The sequence below is a fragment of the Polypterus senegalus genome, chromosome 10 (assembly GCF_016835505.1).
Source record: "Polypterus senegalus isolate Bchr_013 chromosome 10, ASM1683550v1, whole genome shotgun sequence".
In the NCBI taxonomy this organism is placed as follows: Eukaryota; Metazoa; Chordata; class Cladistia; order Polypteriformes; family Polypteridae; genus Polypterus; species Polypterus senegalus.
In genome coordinates, this window is record NC_053163.1 from 168,994,988 (window position 1) to 169,017,092 (window position 22,105).

Sequence of the window (22,105 nt, forward strand, 5' to 3'; positions counted from 1 at the left end):
AAAATTAATTTAAATGATTTTAGCAAATGGCTGCAATATAACAAAGAGTGAAAAATTGAAGGGGGTCTGAATACTTTCCGTACCCACTGTATATGTTAAGTACATAAGCTATGGAAAAGGGCATAAGTCATAATTAAGCTTATGGAGTTGTGGGAATGAAAACACCATTAACCTTTTCATGCCCATATTAAGTAGGCAAGCCTTGTGAAACAACAACCACCATGCAGTCACCAAGCCCTGGTCAGCCCTGCCTATATTAGCTACAGTTTTGACACTGCTCTTGTGACAGACTGGCACTTCATTCCTGCCATGTTTCCTATGTTGGAATGCCCACAGCTCTGTGTCAAGATGGCTACAGCCAATCAGATTTAGTATTACTCTGCTGTAGTCAATCAGTAGCCCCTGCTGTGGCAACCCCTAAAGGGAACAGCGGAAAGAAAAAGAAGACGACGTCAATCAGTAGCCAGGCCAGTTGCATCAGGACTCTTCTGTAGCCAATGACCAGCCAGCAGTTCTTTTTGTAGATCAGCTGTAACCAATCAGCAGCCAGCCCAGCTTTATCATTACTCTTCTATAGCCAATCAAGAGCAAAACCAAATTTGTTATGACTCTTCTGTAGGTAAATGACAGCCACGTCAGTTTTTCTGTACCTTAGCTAGAGCCATTCAGCATCACACAGTAGTTTATTAGGACTGTTCTATAGCCACTCAATAGTCAAAATTAGCTTTTTGTTTTTTTAAGAACTATTCTTATAGCCAATCAACAGTTGATGCATTTTTTTATAGATCAATATTAGCCATTCATCAGCCAAAACTGATTATAACACTCCTCTAACCAAGGAAGAGCTAAACAGGCTGTAGCCAATCAACAGCCAAGCCAGCTTTACTATGACTCTTCTATAGCCAATCAACACCACTGCAGTTTGCATAGGTCTGCCCAAACAGGTTAATTAGGACTGAACTGTAGGCGATCATCATCTGTGTCAGTTATTGGATTTGTTGGGTGTAGCTGTTCAGCAGCCAGCACAACTTCACAATTGTTTGGGTGTAGCCAGGAAGCGTCCAGATCAGGTTCTCAGAGGTAACTGTCTAGACTGTAATGGCTGAACTTCAGAAATTCAACAGCCAGTTCAGGTTTGTTATACTTCATCTGCAGCCAATCAAAAGGCATCTTACGTTTACTATAGCTTGTTTATAATTAAATAATAAGAATGCCATCCTGACACAGTTACTTGGATGCAGCCAATGTAAGTTCAGAACAAGTTTAGTGTGCCCCACCCATGATGGGTTGATGCTGCTGGGAATTGCACAAAGTGGATATGAATAATGAATGAATAAACAAACAAATGAATGAATGAATGAATGAATGAATGAGTAAGTAATCCCAGTTAGGCCAGGTTTATTATGATCCGGATGTAGCAGCCAGTTTGCCCCGTGTAAAGCCTGTCAATAGCCTTTATAGTCAATCAGCTGTGTGGTACAGATTTCTTGTGACTCGCCTATAGCCAATCAACAGCCAGGCTAACTTTTCCAAAGCTAAATTATAACCTGGCCAGGTTTATTAGGATTAATCTGTAGCCAATCAACTGTCTGGCCAGGTTTATTAGGATTAATCTGTAGCCAATCAACTGTCTGGCCAGGCTTAATAGGATTAATCTGCAGCCAATCAACTGTCTGGCCAAGTTTATTGGGATTAATCTGTTGCCTGAATAAGTTTATTTTGACTCAGCTCCAGCCAAGCAGAAGGCAGGCTAACTTTACTTTGACTTGGCCCTAACCAATGAACCGCATGGTCATATTTATTATGGCAGACCAGCTTTCAGATGGCCTGAACGTGTTCACTGCGCAGTAATACGATGACTTCTTGAATGTGCCAGTTAAGACAGGGGCTGTTAATAAGAAATGAATAGCAGGCACTCAATACTCCTTTTTATCTGAGGATATATATAGATAGCTGGAGGGGACAGTACCCTCTTTGATGAGCTGGATGCTGGGCTCCAGGAGTTGCAGTCATGTTTCTTTGTTTCTTCATTCCTTCATGTCGCCTGGTAGAGAGAGGCTCCATACCATAGGTTAACACCATGCCTGTGGCTGTCAGTCTCCTGCTATTCTTTTTCTATTTTTTCCCTGTTATTTCTATTTTGTTTTTAAGGGTTGTCTTTCTGTGTGCCACTTTTCCTTGTCTCCTTATACTGTAGTTTACAATGCTGGCTAAAATGTAACCTTGGGCTTGGTGTGATGAATGTGTCACTAATGTCTGTCTGTTTTCGGACTAATGATGACTGGTATTTTGCCTTTCAGCTTCCTCTTGGTCTTCTCCTGCCTGGTCCTCTCGGTGTTCTCCACAATTAAAGAGTACGAAGAGAGCTCAGACGCGGCACTGTACATTTTAGTAAGTAAGCAAGCTTCATGTCTGATCAATTCTCAATGCCATTAGAGTGCAGTAGGCTGTTAATTATAGTGAGGCTCGTGCCAATTCCAGAGAAACAAACATCTTAAAATAATTGGCAGGTGGGAGTCAAGATGATCTTGAAAATATTAAACATGACACACATGTCTCATGGTCACGACTATCCTTGCTGACAACAAGCACAATCTCAGAATGATGATACTTGTAAGGGATTATCTACTGGTGAGGGGTTAGCAAAGGTGTCAGGGGGATGCAACAATGAATAATGTGACAGAAGATGGGGGAGTGAGTGTGTGTGGGGGGGTAAAGCAAGGGGGAGGAGCATGAGAGAGGAATAGAGTGAGAGAGAGAGAGACACACACACAGTGTAAAGCAAGAGGGACGAGCATGAGGAAAAGAAAGAGGGAGGAGCATGAGAGAGAGAGACAACACACAGAGTAAAGCAAGAGGGAGGAGCATGAGAGAGAGAGAGAGACACATACACACATTGTAAAGAAAGAGGGAGGAGCATGAGAGAAAGAGAGAAAGAGAGACACACACCAAGGTTATTATAGTTAACGAAAACTAAAATCAAAACTGAAACTATTATTAAAAAAACATTTTTGTAAACTGAAATAAAATAAATAACAAAACCGAAATGAAAAACTAAAACTAAACGAAACTATTAAAGTAGCTGGAAAGACTAACTGAAATAAAATAATAATTTACTAAAATATTTTAAATTTTCGTTTTTGAATGAATATTCTTGCCGTTAGTCGTTAACCCTTGTAAGTTTTAACTCTAAAACAGAAAGTCATCCACCACGAGCTGCCCGCATATATTCATCCAGTGAACAGCGGCTGGTGACGGAGGGCGGCTGTTCACAAAGCATTTGCGGTGACAGAGCAAACCGAGTGCGGGTGCGTAAAGCGTGAGAAATAGAAAGAGATTTGTGTGCCGCATTTCTTTGTGCTTGTTGTATATCAATATGTAATTCAAATGGCTGAAATCAGAATGTGCTGGTCAACAAAACGTTCACCATATGGACAGAAAAATCACGAGTGAGTAACGTTTCAGTTTATTTCTCAGGTGTCTGCTTTTTGTTGACAGCAATTCACCTGCCACTTCGCACAGGAGAAATCGTTTTTACTTTCTCATATACGAAGTATACAGAAAGTATAGTAATCATGAAAAAATTCGACCTCTATATTTTGATGAATCTTGACGTTATAGATTAACCAATGTCCAACAATACTGTTTTTTGGAATTGTGTGTGTATGTGCGCGCGCATGTGTGTGTGTGTGAACACGATAACTCAAAAAACGCAACTAGATAGATGGGTGAAATTCGGCACGTGGTTGTTACACCACAATTGTAGATCTGTATTAACTTTTGGACCAAATCCATCACCCGGAAGTGGTACTTTACCAGAACACATACTACATTTTTTTTTTAATATATAGAGCTGCAGAGTCTGATTTATTCAACTTTACTTTTATAATAATTGTTCAATATATTATTAATTTGATTGGCTGTTAATGGTTCCTTAATGTACATAATATAAAAATATAATCATTGTCTTGCCGTTTACTCAAATATCCATCCCCATATCTGAGTATACTAAAAAGCCCAGGGGAGACCAATCCCGGTTTTTGAAAATAAAACATCACTGATCGAGAGACTGACGGTCATCATACCAGATCAGCATATTATTGCTGACCAATCACTTTTGCTTTAAAAACATCGTTTTTAACAACGAAGCAATACAAACAAAGGTAGAGAGCCTGACAAGTGATGAAAAACTAAACATGCTAATGGGTTTTTTGTATTTATTCCATATTCATTAATTTATCTTTTTAGTTCATATTCACAACTCAAAATACCTGATATTGTGAAAGTAATCCATTAGCAGAATTATATTTTAAAATATTTATCTCCCTTTTTTCAATGTTTTTCTCTCTCTCTCTCTCAAAATAGATGGTTGAATTATCATATTCTTTTTGTTCTTAACATCAGCCTTATCATACATATTGCATACCAAGGATTTTTCCTGCCTTACATCCAAACCTGCTGGTGAAGGGTCCAGGTTTCCTGCAATCCTACTCTGGATAAACAGGTTTATATAATGTATATATTGTTCTTAATCTCAGATGCTGTCTCTGTCATTGTATGCCTGTCCATACTCTTATCACCTGCTCTTGCTCTGCTCATTATGGGTTTACTGTTCCTTTATGGTGGGCTATTCAAGTCTCACTGCCCCTAACCTTGACACTACATGCTTGTTATTCTTTGTTTCCCTCAATACAGCTAGGTGGGGTTTGCACACTAATTCAAGTCTAAGAACCCTGTTCTTCCTAAGCCCCTGTAATTTTCATGAGAAAATATTTAAAACATTATAAAATTGTGTAAAATTGTTCATACTCGGTGTCTAGTTTTGATTATGCTTGTTTTGACAAAAACAAAAGCAGATAGTAAACCAGGCAGTATAGTAAGCTTCAACTAACATTAAACTCATATCCAAATCTGTTAAGTGTACAGTTCTGTCTGATTGTGACACAAATCTAACTCCGTAGGCCAGAGATCTCAAGCTCCAGGCCTGGAGGGCCGCAGTGGCTGCAGGTGTTCATTCTAACCCTTTTCCAAATCAGTGACCAGTTCTGACTGCTAATTAACTCCTGTTCTCTTCATATTAATAGCCCTGTTCTTAAGGATTCATTCTTCTGAATTGATTCCTTTCTTCATTAAATGGCAGCGAAACAGAAATGATCCATGAAAATAGCCAACAGATGACCAGCTAAATCGGGGCTTCAGACTCCAACCAGTTTCACAATGAGAAGCAGATTCTTGCTGTTAATTAAACTCGTTATTTAAGTCCATGGCTTGCTGGTGCTCTCATTCTGCCACAGCAGACATTTCTAGAACTGTTGATTTTTCTGTTTTTTCTAAGACTACTGTCAAAATGTTTTGGTGAGCTTAGAGATCAGCCTTACTGAGACCACCACCTTTCTTTATATTCACATACAGTCGATTCCGGTTAATTGGACCACCGGTTAATTGGACCAGCCGCTTATTCAGACCGAATCCTAAAGAACCGAAACAGATCATATTACATAAGCCTAATATTGTTCGCTTATTTGGACCAAAATTCCGTTTAATCGGACCAAAGAACGTGACAGAGAATAAGAAAAAAAAAGCCACAAGTCGCCTGCAGAAAGCGGATGTAAAGCGGGTCAGCGACATCAGGAGGATCCCTGGGCTCCCCAGGAGAATTTATGCTTTTATCAAAGGTCAGGAAGTCGGAAAATTTGTACCAAGTGCAAGCCAGTGGGGTTGAACATGCCTGCCCTTTCTTTCCTAAAATGGGTAGCCGGTGACATGAAGTCGAGCGTAAACAAGTGCAATGTGTCAACAGAATGCGTCAGATCACACTAGACAAGTTCTTCAAACGTTGACTGGAATTTGGTAATATAACCTTTTTTATTGTGCTTCGCATGATGAGTGTTGTGTAGATCGTTTCAAAGAATTTGTAGATTTCTTTTTCAATAAACAAAGTTGTAAGCAACCGTACATGTACGTAGTTCTTGTTTGTACTTTCGCCATACGCGTGTGCAGCACAATAAAAGTCATAATGACATTTTAATATGTTATATATAGCACGTCCCGTCTTGGTTGCACATGTATAGGGTATGTTCGTGTAATTGGACCAGCCGGTTATTAGGACTAAAATGATCGCGTCTCAATGTGGTCCGATTAACAGGAATCGACTGTATTTTGTGATGGGCACAGGTGAGCAGGTCATATGGATTCTTGTTTTGTGGCTTGTTATTGTTTGGCTGCTAATTAAGAAAAAAGAAACAACTAAGGGGCCTGAGTCAAGGTAATTAAAATTAAGTCAAAAGAAGGTAATTAGCAGCAAAAACTGGTCACAAATTAAGAAGATGGTTAGAATGAAAACCTGCACCCACTGCGGCCCTCCAGGACCGGAGTTTGACACCCATGCCGTAGGCGCTCCATGCCATGATTACTAAAACTAAAACTGAAACTAATATATAAAAATAAAATAGAAACTTCTTTGTGAAATAAAAACTAAATTAAAACTAAAAATACACGATGAAGGAAAACTAAAACTAAACTGAATTTCCAAGTAAGGTCAGAAACAATACAGAAATAAAAACTAATGTAAAAAGGCAAAACTATAATAACCTTGAGACACACACACACACACACACACACAGAGGGTAAAGCAAGAGGGAGGAGCATGAGAGAGAGAGAGAGAGAGAGAGAGAGAGAGAGAGGCGGGGTACAGACCTCTATTTGCACCACCACTACACCACACGGTGAGCTGACAGGGGGCAATCAAGTCATGTATATGCATTGGGAATCCCAGACAGATATTCTCTGTACTACACCACAGTGAAAAACAAACCCAACAGTAATCCAAACTGTTGGCAGGGAGAGGAGCTCCACAGGTAATTTGTGTAGTCCTACTTCAAAAAGATGAAAGCACTAGACTGCAATACGTTTAATCCTCCTTGGACCATTAGGGTGTGACGACTAAAATTCACAAAAGCACGTAGTGACAAAGGTGTTTCAGAAAAAACAGTTCAATGTTGTTATAACACGGTAAAAACCCTTGGTAATAATTTCTCGTTTAAATACCCACGTAACGTACACATATACAGTGCATTCAGGAAGCATTTAGACCCCTCCACATTTTCCCTTCTTGTTATGCTGCAGCCTTCAGCTAAAATCATTTAAAATTCATTTTTATCCACATCAAGTAAAACTCAATACCCCAGAATGACATGAAAACAGGATTTTAGGAATTTTTGCAAATGTATTAAAAATAAAAAACTGAAATATCCCAGGTTCTCATTGCTGCTAAAGAGACTTCAATGAAGTATTGGCTAAAGGGTCTGAAAATCTGTTGGAATGTGAGACTTCAGTTTTATATTTTTAATAAATTAGCAACAAATCCTAAAATCATGTCATTCTGGAGCATTGAGTGTTGCTTGAGGTCAGAACAAACGAATTTAGTGAAAAAGCAAAGGGGTCTGAATACTTTGAGCCACTGTACATATATTTTCATTTCTGATCATTATGATATAATCCTCACCTGAATTATGAGTTGACAACTGAAAGAACATTTTTATTTCCTACAAAGAAATACTTTTTTTTGTAACACAATAAATATAAAAAAAAGAGAATGTAGCATTACAAACCATAATGTGAAGAGAAAGACGACATACAAATAGAGAGAAAGCACAAAATCATGTAAATATAAGTGTAACTATTCCCAGCAAATTCAGTTTCAATATTATGTCCAGTCCCTTGCAAGGAGTCTCCCCTCTATATGTGGCTATTAGCTTATGAACAGCTGCCAGTGGCACTTAAGCTGGACGTGTCTTGATTTGAACACCTTTAGCTCTGGTTTGGAAGTAAGCAGAGATTCTCCAAAAGCAGCAGGCACGCCATTACAAGGCACAAAATCCAAAGCTAATAACACTTTAACATGTAAATTAGCCCTGTTTTTCCAATTTTTCTAAGCATCCTCTAATTAAAAAATCCTACTTTTTTTCTCCATAGCAACTGTCCATGATTGAAAAAGCAACCCACTAGCTGTGCCGCTGGGCAGGAAATTGTGCATGGATTTTAGCTAACCTGGCTTGGCGATGCTGTAAACGTGTGCTCATTTGTCACTAGTCATTTGTCTTGGCACAGTCGTACCACCCTGCCTCGAGTCTGAATTACCAACAGCAAACTCAGAGACTCTGCTCAGGAACCTTAGTTTGACTGTTTGTATCCACAAACTCGCCCTATTTACGTCAAAATTACTTGCAAATTATTGGACGAAGCAGCAATAAACCCTCACAATAGAAAAGCACCGTGGATGTTACGGTTTCTATTGATTTTTGACTCTGAGCTGTCCATGGTGCTGACAAAAAAAAACAAAAAAAAAAAAAGTCAACTGTAGGTTCATTGAGTCTCACATGTCAGATATATAATATACTTGTCTGGAGGCAACCATGAGTGAATTTGGCTTAAACGTATGTGGGAAAAAGTAGATGGCTAACGGTGAATTACAATTCTAAACTAAGCATTTCTAAGTATGAGCGGTGGTTTTGAACTGCAAAGAGCAATGGTGCTCTTGTTAACCTGATCAGACAGACAGTAAGACTCTGATTACGTTAAACAGTCTACAGCCAAAGAGTCTCCTAAAAAGACTCTTGTTAAACATGTGTGTTGTGTGTGCAGAAATCACATTGCAAATAAACATAACCTGTTGGCATGGAAAAACCTTTCTGTATACTCGGGCACTTGAAGACATCCATGGACTAGTGGTAAATGTGAATGACAAGTTGTCGCTGGTGCTGCATGTGCTCTCTATCGTTCTGTCACAACAACAGTGTCAAAGTTGATATAAGACTGAAACAACAACATTTATTTCTATAGCACATTTTCATACAAACAGTAGCTCAAAGTGCTTTACATAATGAAGAATAGAAAAATAAAAGACACAGTAAGAAAATAAAATAAGTCAACATTAATTAACATAGAATAAGAGTAAGGTCCAATGGCCAGGGTGGACAGAAAAAACAAAAAAACTCCAGACGGCTGGAGAAAAAATAAAAACTGTAGGGATTCCAGACCATTAGACTGCCCAGTCAGTCCCCTATGAAAGAGCTGGCAGCTATGTTTGTGAAAATATGAATGTCAAAATGTGGATTCAACGTGAATCATGTGTCACACCCCATCAAAAGAGGACTGATAATGAAGAGCCACACAAGATGCAGATTTCAATACACCCAGATCAGTAAAAGTGCCTATTAACACCCGTTGAAACACGATGAGGCTGCACGGCATCCAACTTCTGACTGCACGTCTCAACAAATAACTAACCTAAGTGAACATATCAAAGTGGAAATGCTAACACACCATGTCAGAATCACCGCAGTGTTTTCACATGTAGCTTATGCGTTGACCACAATGCTTATCTAGACCCTGTTAGATGTTATGATATAATGATACAATAGTCAAGATGACAGGAGGTATTGTAGCAGCCATAAGCACTTCTCATACTCGTGGAACCAAGTGGTTGTCTCCTCTGTTATGGAGCTCAATAAAATGTACAAACGAATCATTCAACTTCCATTAGCTTGTGCTACCAGAGCTCCTGAATTGACAACAGCAATTTTAGCTTTTAATTTTCTCTCAGTGTGGAGTGTTTTGTTCAGTTTCTTTTGTTCTCTCAATGAACCCCAGTGCATGGACTGGAGGAACAGGGGGCGGGTGTTTTAAGATATGGAGCCTTTGCAGCACCAGACTTCTCCACTATTTCCTTTAAACTTTTTGACGAACTGTCCCCTGATGCGTATTCTCATTTGAGAGCCATGTGAGACCAATGCATTGATACAATGACATGGGGCAGCCTGAATGAACTTGTGATACTTCCATCTAAACAAGAAATGTTTCTGTTATATTTCAGGCAGGATTCCTGCCCAGGCTAGGGTTCAAATCCATGTGTCGTGGCCTTCCAGTTCATCGTTTAGCCATTTATTTTTCTTGATGTTACTTTTGTTAACTGTCTGCTGTATTTTCTTAGATAGCGTCATTTATCATGTGTTTGGTGGGTGGTCCCCCCATGAGGCTGCCAGGAACTGCCTTCTGCTATATATAACTGGAGGGTCTCCCACTGTTCGTGGCAGTTTGTTTTGAATGTGCTAGGGAGTTGGCGAGTTTTCTTGTGTTTTCTACTGTGCTTTGTGATTTATTGATTTGTTTGTCTGTCTATTGTCTGCATTTCGTATGTTGTATTGGGACTTTACTTTAGGATTTGATTTTAACAGACACTGAATGCCTTTTATGCTCCTCGGAGCTTCACAGCATTGCAGAACATTTTCCTAGTGAAGAGTAACTCTCTGTGTGTGTGTGTGTGTATATATATATATATATATATATATATATATATATATATATATATATATATATATATATATATATATATATATATATATTGCATCCAGCCAGGGCTGGAGCCCGGCCGGGACGCCCAGGAGGACCGGAGGAGGGCTTGTACCTCCTCCAGACCACGAGGGGGCGACCGCCCTGGTTATGTTGTATATGCCCCGGTGCATGAACAACCCTGGAGGAAGTGCTGGGGGGAAGAAGACAGGGGACACCTGGAGGGCTTCCGGGTGCGCAGCCGGCACTTCCGCCATACTGGGGCGTGTCTGCGGAGGAGTGCTGGGAAGCAGCTGGAGCCCATCCGGGTTCCTATTTAAGGGGCCGCCTCCCTTCAGTTGAGAGCGAGAGTCGGGAGCGGAGAGAACTGAGCTGGAGAAGGCAAGGAGGCGGCCTGAGGAAAGGAAGGCATTGTGTGGCCAGGACTTTGGGGGTTTGTGGTGCACATATTTATTATAAATAAACGCGTTTGTGGGTGACATGGCTGTCTGGTCAACTTCCACTATATATATATATACACACATACATATACATATACACACACACAAATGTATAAAAGCCAAATGCCACCGACTCACTCATCACGAAATCTCCCGAACCAGGAGGACTTGAAATTAGGTTACCCTTGGCCCATAGGTGCTCGCTAAGAAATAGTTTTAAAAATTTTTGTGGCCCAAGCACATTCTGTCCGCTTTTCATGAGAGAATTACTTCACGAATTTAGATCTGGATGTTTTCTAGAATTTGCTTGAGGTTTCCGGTTGATTTTGCGACTTCTCTCATCGCGCTAAGTACCAGAGTTCGCTTGCGTACCGATGTATTTATGCAAATCCAACACCGTGGCTGTGGGCTGAGAGCAGGGGGCAGGGCCTTCCTCAATCACACGCCAGCCTCCATTCGAGTCATTCTACCCCTCGCCACGTGTTGGAGTGTACCTCGCCTCCTCTTAGCTAGCGCTACCCGTTTGTTCAACAGACATTATCATCTACAGATTGTTAAGGAGTAACATTTGACGTTTTTGAGAGAGAGATCAGAGCTATGTGTGTTTTACAGGGTAGCTGCTGATTGCCAGAGATATCACGGCCAACTGCTCTTCTCCCCACATGGGGAAAGCTCTCCCGTCAGAGCTGAACACGATCAGATACAGTGCCAACGTCTATTGATTTTTAAAGTTTGTCCTGTTTCATTACTATGTGGGCGAAGCCATGGGGTACAGCTAGTAGTTTTATATAGAGAGATTGTGTGTTTGCCCCTGTTTATGGCCGAGTTTGATGGTTTCCCAGTCTAGTGGGCATTTTTGGGACTACCTGCCTTGGGACTCTTTAGCAATGGGGCTATTGGATCATAACAGGTTTGATGACACCATACTTGACTTTAAAGATGTCACAATGAGGAAGTTCCACCAACTCTGAAAGCTTTCATTCTGTGGGCAGTTAAGTGACACACTCAGAAATTGTTTTCCCTGTAGTATAAAATACAGAACACAAAGACATTGTTTGCTGCGCCTCCATCTCATTTTCTAACAAAGAAGAAACATTGAAATATCCCAGGCTCATCAACTTAATTAATGAGTCAGGTGCACTCAAAATGGGCACAGCCCTAACATTTTGCTTTGACGGCAGGCAGGCACAGCCCTTTTTGCCTCCAGGGTTTCTCTCTGGCTGTAAACAATGCCACCTCCATTTAGATGGAAATACGCAATTCATCATAACGTAGTTGGGTGACACTGGCAGAGTCTTTAAGACCTATTACAGAATGAATGGACTATTATTTAAGGGAATCTTATTGTAACAATAATTATAAGTTAGCCCTGTCTTGAAATGCAGACTATCATATAAAATTATTTCCACTTTTGTTTTATCACAAGTGTTGTCACAAAGCAGCCGTAAAGATTTTCACGCCTTAAACCCCAAGGAAAAGGTCCTACATGTCAGTGGACAGAGAAAGTAGTAGTTAGTCAGTCATTATCCCAGCCGCTACATTCTAACTACAGGGTCACGGGGGTCTGCTGGAGCCAATCCCAGCCAACACAGTGCACAAGGCAGGAACAAACTCCAGACAGGGCGCCAACCCACCGCAGGGCACATACACCCACACACCAAGCACACACTAAGGACAATTTAGGATCGTCAATACACCTAACCTGCATGTCTTTGGACTGTGGGAGGAAACCGGAGCGTCCGGAGGAAACCCACGCAGACACGGGGAGAACATGCGAACCCGGGTCTCCTTACTGCGAGGCAGCAGCGCTACCAATGGTCCACCGTGCGGCCCAGAGAAAATAGTATAACCTAAAATTCCAATGCCAGAACAAGATAATTAATAAGCAAAATAAAAGTGGTCTATGTAATTAACACAAATTAAAAGAATATAATACAAATAATGCAATACAAAGCAATTTAAAAAGAGGAGAGAAAAGTCAATCAGGAGTGTTAGTTTGAAATATTTACTTACAGGTTTGACGAAACAAATAAGTACCTCTATTGTAGGGCAATTCAATAGACAGGATGCTTTAAAAGCGAATACTTTAGTTCTAGTTGTGGCTTTCTTTATCTCCGGGGGTACAAGATATCCTGCTCCTTGAGACTGCAGGAAACTGGAGGGATTATAAAGAATTGTAAGGTCAGTCAACTACTAAGATCCAAAACCACGTAAAGCTTTATAAGTGAGCAGCAATATCCCACAATTAATATGGAATTTTACAAGAAGCCAATGCAAAGATGCCAAAATGGGGGTAATATGAGCATATTACAACAACAACATTTATTTCTATCGCACTTTTTCATACAAATGATGAAGCTGAAAGTGCTTTACAAGATTAAGACAGAAAAACGGAAAATATAAAAATAAGATTAGGCAATAGGACGGCACGGTGGCGCAGTGGTAGTGCTGCTGCTGTATGTGCCCTGCGGTGGGTTGGCGCCCTGTCTGAGGTTTGTTCCTGTCTTGCGCCTGCCTTGCACCCCGTGTTGGCTGGGATTGGCTCCAGCAGACCCTCTTGGAGTTTGCATGTTCTCCCCGTGTCTCCTTGGGTTTCCTCCCACAGTCCAAAGACATGCAGGTTAGGTGCATTGGCAATCCTAAATTGTCCCTAGTGTGTGCCCTGCGGTGGACTGGCCCCCTGCCCGGGGTTTGTTTCCTGTCTTGCCCCCTGTGTTGGCTGGTATTGGCTCCAGCAGACCCCCGTGACCCTGTAGTTAGAATATAGCGGGTTGGACAATGGGTGGATGGAAGATTAGGCAATACTAAGTATTCAAGAATACAGTAGGGTTCAATGGCCAGAAGGACAGAAAAAACACAAAGACAAAACTCCAGGGGCTGGGAAAAAATCAAAAATACGTATACTTAGAATATTTATAAGCATTCTAGCCACTGCATTCTGACCTAACTGAAGTCTCTTAAGTGACACTGACATGCAGCTGCAAGGCAAGGTACTGCAATAGTTTGATCTAGAAGTAATAAATGCATGGATATGGAGAAGTTTAAAAATATTCCGTAACTAAAAGACTACTATATAAATATTCTTAATATGGGTATCAAATGAAAGATCATAATCTAAAGAGACACCTGACTCTCTAATTACTGTACTGGGTGTGATAGAATGGCCAACAACCGACCCAAGAACATTCAGATATCCTGTTTCTAGCAGCTTCAGAACCAAGCACCAGCCCTTCTGTTCTGCTAGAATTCAGCAAAGCAAACTTACAAGTCATTCAATGTCTTAATGTCTGTTAAGCTTCCATTTTGGAAAACGTGAGACAATATGTGTGGTTCACCCAAAATACTGAGCTAAATACCATCCAAAATACAAAAGGGAACAGCAATAAACCAAGTACTGAGCTCGTTTGGGTGGGATTGTGGGGGTACCGTATTTTACCCTAGTTACCTCAGAAAGTTCATTGTTTATATGGACAAACTGATAGCAGTCACTTGAAAATGATCTGAACCAAGCTGTTGCAGAAGAGGATGGTGGCAAAATTGGATGCCATCATGAAAAGTCCCCTCCATCCCCTGCAGGAGGTGCTCTCTTGAGGGACTTTTAGCCACAGGCTCACTCCACCATGGTGTGCTAAGAAGCTTATCTGGGGGGGTCTTTGCTGCCCACTTCTATCAAGCAATTCAACGCTTCCTCCCAGGGGACTCTTTAATCACCATTTTGAAATATCTGCACAATATACATTTATGTATTTATTTATTTGTATTTACTTATTGATTGAGTGATTGACAGATTGGGTGCATTATTTGTCCCGTGAGTTTTTTTATGTGTCTGCTGCTGTATGCATCTGAAATTCCCCCTGTGATTAATAAAGTAAATCTAATCAAATTAGTTAAATCACTAGGGTTAAAATCATTTTTTTTTTTTTTTATGAAGCGGTTCAATAACAGCCATTTTCATTAGTGAGGTCCATCTGTATATCAGTTAAGGCTCTTTTGTTTCCAAGTATTAAAAACAGTGTCATTTGAGGAAATTCTTTAACTTAGGGAATAGTCAATACAGTGGGAAATATGGTGAAGTGGGCTTCATAACGGACATCACACAGGGAATGGGTGCCCAGCCTTGGGCTGTTTTATATACAAAAAAACAACCTGGGACAAAACCTCTCTATACAATCTCTTTAAACTTTTAATATTTCTATTGAGCTTTTGTGAAGATTCACACATAATGTATTGGTACAATGCACTTGTGTTGTCTCTGTGCTCAGGTACATGAACATATTGTTCATTATTTCATGATTACTCTGAATAGAAATAAGTTACAGCACATCTTGTTGTAACAGACAGCAGTCAAACAGGAGTCTGGGAGGTGGTTATGGAGGCTTTAGCTCAGGGGTCTCCAACCTTCCCCACGAGAGCTACTTTTACAAAATGAAAATGGCCGAGAGCTCCTCATGTTTTCTAACGTTTCTTCTCATAGCTTATTTCAACCCCAACAAACTGAATACGTTTGTTTTGCCTGAACATTTACAAAATGTCGGAGTCCACACATTTTGCATTAAAACATCACAAAAAACATTGAGTTCACCTGCAAGTGCATTTTGTATGTCTGTCTGCATTTTCTAGTGGATCTCACACTATTGAATTAAAACATGAAGGCTGTCGAAACAAAACAATGCAATTCCAAATCCACAGATCTGACTTCTTCATTTGTCATTCTGTCACATGTCACTGTGTCACTGTATTCACGGATCCAGTCGCATGTGTGACGTGTTGTTCAGTTAGTCAGATGACTGGCACTGAGGTGTCTGGTGGAGTGCAGCCACTCCGGTTCACTCTCATGGGGGCATTTAAATGTTCGTCTGTCAGTCATGTTCTGAACTTTGATTTCACGACATTGGCATTCCTGTTTGTGGTGCAGTGTCGTTTAAGGGCCCGGAGATCACGGGCATCCAGTATGGTTTTACGGCCTTGACCTTTACGCACAGAGATTGTTCCAGATTCTCTGAATCTTCGGATGATGTTATGCACAGTTGATGATGATAGATGCAAAGTCTTTGCAATTTTTCGCTGGGTAACACCTTTCTGATATTGCTCCACTATCTTTCTGCGCAACATTGTGGGAATTGGTGATCCTCTACCCATCTTGGTTTCTGAGAGACACTGCCACTCTGAGAAGCTCTTTTTATACCCAATCATGTTGCCAATTGACCTAATTAGTGTTTATTGGTCTTCCAGCTCTTCGTTATGCTCACATTTACTTTTTCCAGCCTCTTATTGCTACTTGTCCCAACTTTTTTGGGATTTGTTGACACCGTGAAATTTTGAATCAACTTATTTTTCCTTTAAAATGATACATTTACTCAGATTAAACGTTTGATCTGTCATCTACGTTCTACTACAAATAAAATATTGACATTTGCCATCTCCACATCATTGCATTCAGTTTTTATTCACAATTTGTTTAGTGTCCCAATTTTTTTGGAATCCGGTTTGTAGTTCTTTCGTGAAAAGAGGACAGACATATAAACAGAGAGACATTGGATTTTATATATTATATATTACTAAACCTTCAAAATAATGTACAGTTAAAGTCTCAATAACATTCTCAGCATTTCTGGAGCTTAGTAGAGCCTGATAACTATAAGAATCTTCACCAAGCAGCTCTGAAAATGTCTGCTTTGTTTGGGACTCCATACCTCTGTGAGTCTGACAGACGAACATTTAAATGACTCCATGAAAGTGAAGTTTAAGTGACTCCACTCCACCATACACATCAGTGCCAGCCATCTGACTAACTGAACAACATATCACACATGTGACTGTACCTGTGAATAAAGTGACACAGTGACATGTGACAAAATGACAAATTAATAAGTCATATCTGTGGATTTGGAATTGCATTGCTTTGTTTTAATTCAATAGTGTGAGATCCACTAGAAAATGCATACAGACATACAAAATGCACTTGCAGGCGAACAAAATATTTTTTGTGATGTTTTAATGCAAAATGTGAATTGTGGACACCAAGATTTTGTAAATGCTCAGGCAAAAAAAGCTTATTCGGTTTGTTGGGGTTGAAATAAGCTATGAGAATAAATGTTAGAAAACATGAGGAGCTCTCGGCCATTTTCATTTTGTAGAAGTAGCTCTCAGGGGGAAAAAAAAGTTGGAGACCCCTGCTGTGGCCACTATGCCCCACCCAGGATGTGAGATGCTACCACCTTCATAAGAGGATTTGGTTCCCAGAACTGCCTTAAAGTGGATGAATTATGAGCTGCGTTATTACTAATAATATGTCTTCTTATCTGCCAGGCATCTGAGCACAAGCAATGTATGAACGATCATTTGGTTCTTCAAGGTCAACAGTCAAGTGTTAACAGTCAGCCTCATGACACAAAGACACATTCACGCTCACACACAGATGGTGCATTAACCTTGAAGCCGTGCATCACAGCTATCCCCTCTACATTTACGCAGACACAGCGCATGATTTGTGGGCCGAGACCAAGAGCAAACTAAAGGCGCCAGATGATGAGACGCGGGCACAGTGCTCTCCTGGCCGCTCAAGCTCGGCTCACTGTAGACAGCTTTCCAAAAGACACGCTCAGATCTGTCCACTTAAAGCCGGAGCTCCAGGTGCCAGAGTTTAATTGCCTTCCCTCTCGTTAATGAATGCTTCTTAATGAGGCCACATGTGAGTTTTAAATAATGCAACAATTAAGTCCTTGCCTGCCAGCCGTTGGCGTTGTAGGGAGTGTGGAAATGAGGGCATTTGGTTTGGAAGCAAATGAAATGGGGAGGTGGTTTGCAAAGTTACAGCTTGTACTAAGAGCCCTGATGTATCAAGTCCAGCTTGATGTGTGTTTGGATGTACAGAAGGCATCGTGACTGTAGGCTAAAACATGCACAACGATATACAGATGAGGCAAAAGAAAAAAATTCTGAAATGGAGCCTTCGGTTTTCTTACCTACAGGCTCCAATCTGAAATTTGACAAAATGGGGCCTAGCCTCTCAAATCAAGATCCAAGGCTTGTCTGAGGCCTAGTAGTCAAAAAGGGCCAAACAATAAGAAACAGAACAGCCCGAATTCACCACAAAAGGAAAGGCTATCAGGCGAGACGTACTGCAGAACAGACAAAAGATGACCCAAAGTGATGCTTTTAAATACAGTTAAGGAGGAGGTGAAGAGAATTAGAAATGGTAAGGGTGAGCAAGAATATACAGTGTCATGGATGGCCAGGGCCCTTGTCTTGGAAGGACCGGGGAAGCAAGTGTGGACAGAGCGTTACCTTCCCAGGAACGCTAGATGGCAGCCCCCTTGGGTGGCAGTGGTGCTTTTGACTACCGCAGGGCTTCATGGGAGATGGAGTTGGATACCGCCCTGTTGGGATCCGAGGGCGCCGCCAGGGGGCGCTGCAGCTGCTCCAGAGCCCATGTGGATGGTTTCTTGTGCCACACCTGGAAGTGCTGCTGGAAGTGGGGCACCGAGCACCTGGAGTACTTCCGGGTGACTTATATAAGGGGTCAACAGAGACTACTCGGTGAGCCATAGTCGGGAGGAGGAGGACGAAGCTTGAGGAGAGAGTAGAGGAGAAAGAGAGAAAAGAAGAATGATTGTGTTCAGATGTGCTGTGTATTGGGTTTGGGACTGTGCCGTGTACCCGCGGAAACGCGGAAGACGCTGTGACGATGTGGGTTCGGCTCCACGCTCCCATCGCTATTCGGGAGCCCTTCAACCCAACACCGTCAGTCATGTCACCGATGAGCTAGTCAGTGGAGGCAATAACAATCGAGCAAGGGGTTGGTACAAAAAGTGCAGAAGTGCTTTTATTAAAGAGACAATCAAAAACAAAGTGTTCAACAAGTGCAGTGCTTTTCAAAGTCCAATAAATAAATAATCCTTAAAAAAAATGTGGAGGTTAAAAAATCAATAAATAGAAAATCTTCTTAAAGCAACGAGTTTAAAACTTTCATCAGGAAACAGTATTTAAAATCGATAATAAGCCCGGTGTCTTTCACTCCAGCGTCTCTCCTGCTTCACCCATCTGGGCCCCGCAACAAGTGAGACGCTCACTCTACAGCTGACCTTCTTTATACCTGCTTCTGCTACTACTGCTGCTGTCAGTCGCCTTCCCGATCCTTGGCTCCGGTCGGCTCCCCCTGCGACCAAGGCTCTCACACAGGGAACACCACGTCCCAAGTCCCGACTCCCGCTACCTTCCGCGGAGAGTCCTGTGCCTTCCAGTCACTCCCACCCTCCGAAGCAAACTCTGCGGGAGCGACCACAGCCACTTCTCCCAGGTGTTGGCCAAACACCCAGGCTGTCTACTCAGCTGCCGCGAGCTTGCTCCCGCTCGCTTCCTGCTACACCGACTTGCTCGCTCTCTCTCTCTCTCTCTCCTCACTGTTTCCTACCGCCACCTCCGTTTCCTTCTCTTTCTCTGATCTTTCTTTTCTCTCTCGTACCTTTTTTTTTTCCTCCCCTCTCAACCGACTCGCGCTTCTTTTATACAGCGAGGGGCCATAGCAGCTGCAGCACATTAGCCACGGGAACAATCACTGATGTGGGCAGTCCATCACCTGTGCACTCGGTGAGAAACGGCCACACCGCAGATCACCCCACGGCTTGCTACAACCACTACGGCCCCTCATGAAGCCGCCTCGAGTGCAGTGATTATTTATTTAAAAACTGGCCCTCACTGAGCGCGCTGTGGACCCGCTACACCACAGACGCACCCACGAGTGAAGAACAAAAAAAAAAAAAATGTGTGTTTTTATAAGTGTGCCTCTTGTGTTCGTCTGTGTCAGGTTGGGTGGCTGGTATGCCCCTGTAGAGTGGTCACAACAGACCGCGAAATAGGAAATGCTTTAATCTTGCACTTTGACATTTACACGAGTGATGCCCTGATCGATCGACCATCGATCTAAATCTACTGATTTTCAATACGTATGAGTCAGTCGGTGATCGGTAAACTGACTGACAAAAGAAAAATATTTTTTTCAGCATCTACTTTTCTAAGCAGTACAATAATTTAGTTATTGTGTTTCTTTACACAGGGCTTTATGGTAGTTGAGCAAGCATGTCTTTTTTTCCCTGCAAACGTCCTGTCAACAGAGACCAGTATGGCAGAAAAGACTGCAATATTAGCCTGTACAATAAAGTGATGTAATAAAATGAATCAGAGCAGTCATCCTGTGCACTTAGACAAAGGCATTAATGAATTCAGACATTTTATTTTGTCCTTTAATGAAATCGAACACTGCTTGCCTTAGTTTGGGTGGTGAGCGAGCAAATGTTAAGTACAGCAGCTCACAATTTCAATTGGAAAAAGAAAATATGAAAAACGAATGGCACTGGATGTCAGTTCCCAGCCTGCCTTTATAGGGCTGGGGTGGTCCCTTAACTGTGATGGATGGGTAGCCCTGCCTCTTGGGGATCCAGCCACAAAAATACAAGGAACATTAGAGAATTGCAAGACACACAGAGATACTAAATAATAATAATCAAACAGAATAAAATTAACAGATAATACCTTCTTTAACAAATACATGAACAGAACAATATTGTGAAAAACAAAGAATGATAGAAAATAAAAGAAGATGAAAAGTAGCACTTTATAAATGAGCCAGAGGAGGATCCCTAACCATTCTAGCACTTAGATGTATGAGACATGAGGTAAGATTGAAGGAGATGAACCATTTCAGCACTTCAGCAAATGGAGATTAAGAGCGGACATGACTGAGGTGTTTAAAATTAACATAGTGAATCCCAGTTTTCTTAGTTTAAAATGAGTTTAACAAGAACGTGGGGGCACAGCTGGAAACTTGTTAAGTGTAAATTGTCACCCTCAAAATTTTAGAAAGTTTTACTTCATGCAAAGAACCAGAGACTCATGGAATACATTCTAATGATGGCTTCCTGAGCGCTCTAGCTGGCCAGCCCACAGCACATAATCTTCCAGATCAACGACACCATAAATAAAAGCACTAAAACGGTGAACACTCCTTTGCTTCTCACTCCTTTGGCTTACTGTAATTACTTAATTTGCTGTCTTACTAATCAAGTTTTTTTTTTTTTGCAGGAAATTGTCACCATTGTCGTTTTTGGTGTGGAGTATTTTGTAAGGATATGGGCAGCTGGATGTTGCTGCCGCTACCGTGGGTGGCGCGGACGACTGAAATTTGCAAGAAAGCCATTTTGTGTCATCGGTGAGAATTGCTTTTTCTTTTCCTTTTTTTCTTCTTCACAACCACTGTTGTTAAAAAAAAATAGGCAGAAGAAGCCATTTATTGTACTGGTGCAGGGGGAACTGTAAGGGCAAGCTGGGATGTCATGGAGTATGAGGAGTAGAAGTAGTTATTCCACCAAGATGGAACAAAATGGCAGACCAAGTGGATAAACCAGGAGATGAAATGGGAACTCATAAAACAAATTGGGGGACAAAAATCAAAAGGTTTAAAGCCCAAGACAAACTGAAAGTCAGAGCATGCCAACATTCAAAAACTTTCTACAAGTTGTTTGTGTTATCTAACACAAGAAAGGTTTCTTCAGTTGTATCCAGAAACTTGGGTGCTACCAATAGCGTGCCACCATCTTGTATAGTGATGTCATATACAACCATTTCTGACTACCCATTATAAATGGCTTGAGCAAACTTACAGAAAACGGCCATAAAGTAAAAATAAAGCCACAATGAACAAAACATATACAGTGGAACCTCGGTTTATGAGTAACTTGGTTTACGAGTGTTTTGCAAGACGAGCATTATTTTTTAATAAATTTTGACTTGATAAAACGAGCGATGTCTTGCAATACGAGCAGTATGGATACACTTTGTCTGCTGAGCGTCATGTGATCACAACCGAGCTGATGGTTCTTCTCTCTCACATGCACGCGTCTCTCTCTCTCTCTCCTTATCTCTCTTGCTCGCACAGCGCGTCTCTCTCTCTCCTTATCTGTCGCTCCCGCACGTCTCTCTCTCCTTATCTCGCTCACTCGCTCTCACCTCTCTCTCTCGGGCAATTGTCTCCTATTCTCCGTTTGAGTCGGTGTGCCTCACTCATATAGTCAACATCCGTATGAGCATATACTGTTTACTACAGCATTGTGACTGTGTGTGTGTGTGTGCTGTGAAGTGCGAGTCCCCATCTTGCACCCCAAAACACGAAGCTGAGTCTCAGTACTTTAACAACACCAGCCGCCTTCAGCTTGAAACAGCAACAGCGCGGTTATTTATTGTAGCGGGATCTTTGTAATGTTCCTTGTATCACCCATTGACGGCAGGCGCTTCTAGCATGTCTGTGATATTTTTGGATG

General features: G+C 41.4%; 1 protein-coding gene across 16 annotated transcripts in view; it reads left to right on the top strand.

The window, feature by feature from the left end:
* The window catches only part of LOC120538023 (potassium voltage-gated channel subfamily KQT member 2), a 131,760-nt gene that overhangs the window by 36,341 nt on the left and 73,314 nt on the right, over nucleotides 1-22,105 (top strand). For all 16 annotated transcript variants that reach the window (XR_005635428.1, XM_039767388.1, XM_039767390.1 and 13 more), the window contains exons 2-3: nucleotides 2,301-2,391; nucleotides 20,871-20,997. Coding sequence is in view for 15 of the 16 variants with exons in the window: in XM_039767388.1 (XP_039623322.1) it covers nucleotides 2,301-2,391; nucleotides 20,871-20,997 (218 nt within the window). In the remaining variant the exon portion in view is untranslated. The remainder of the gene's footprint in view (nucleotides 1-2,300; nucleotides 2,392-20,870; nucleotides 20,998-22,105) is intronic.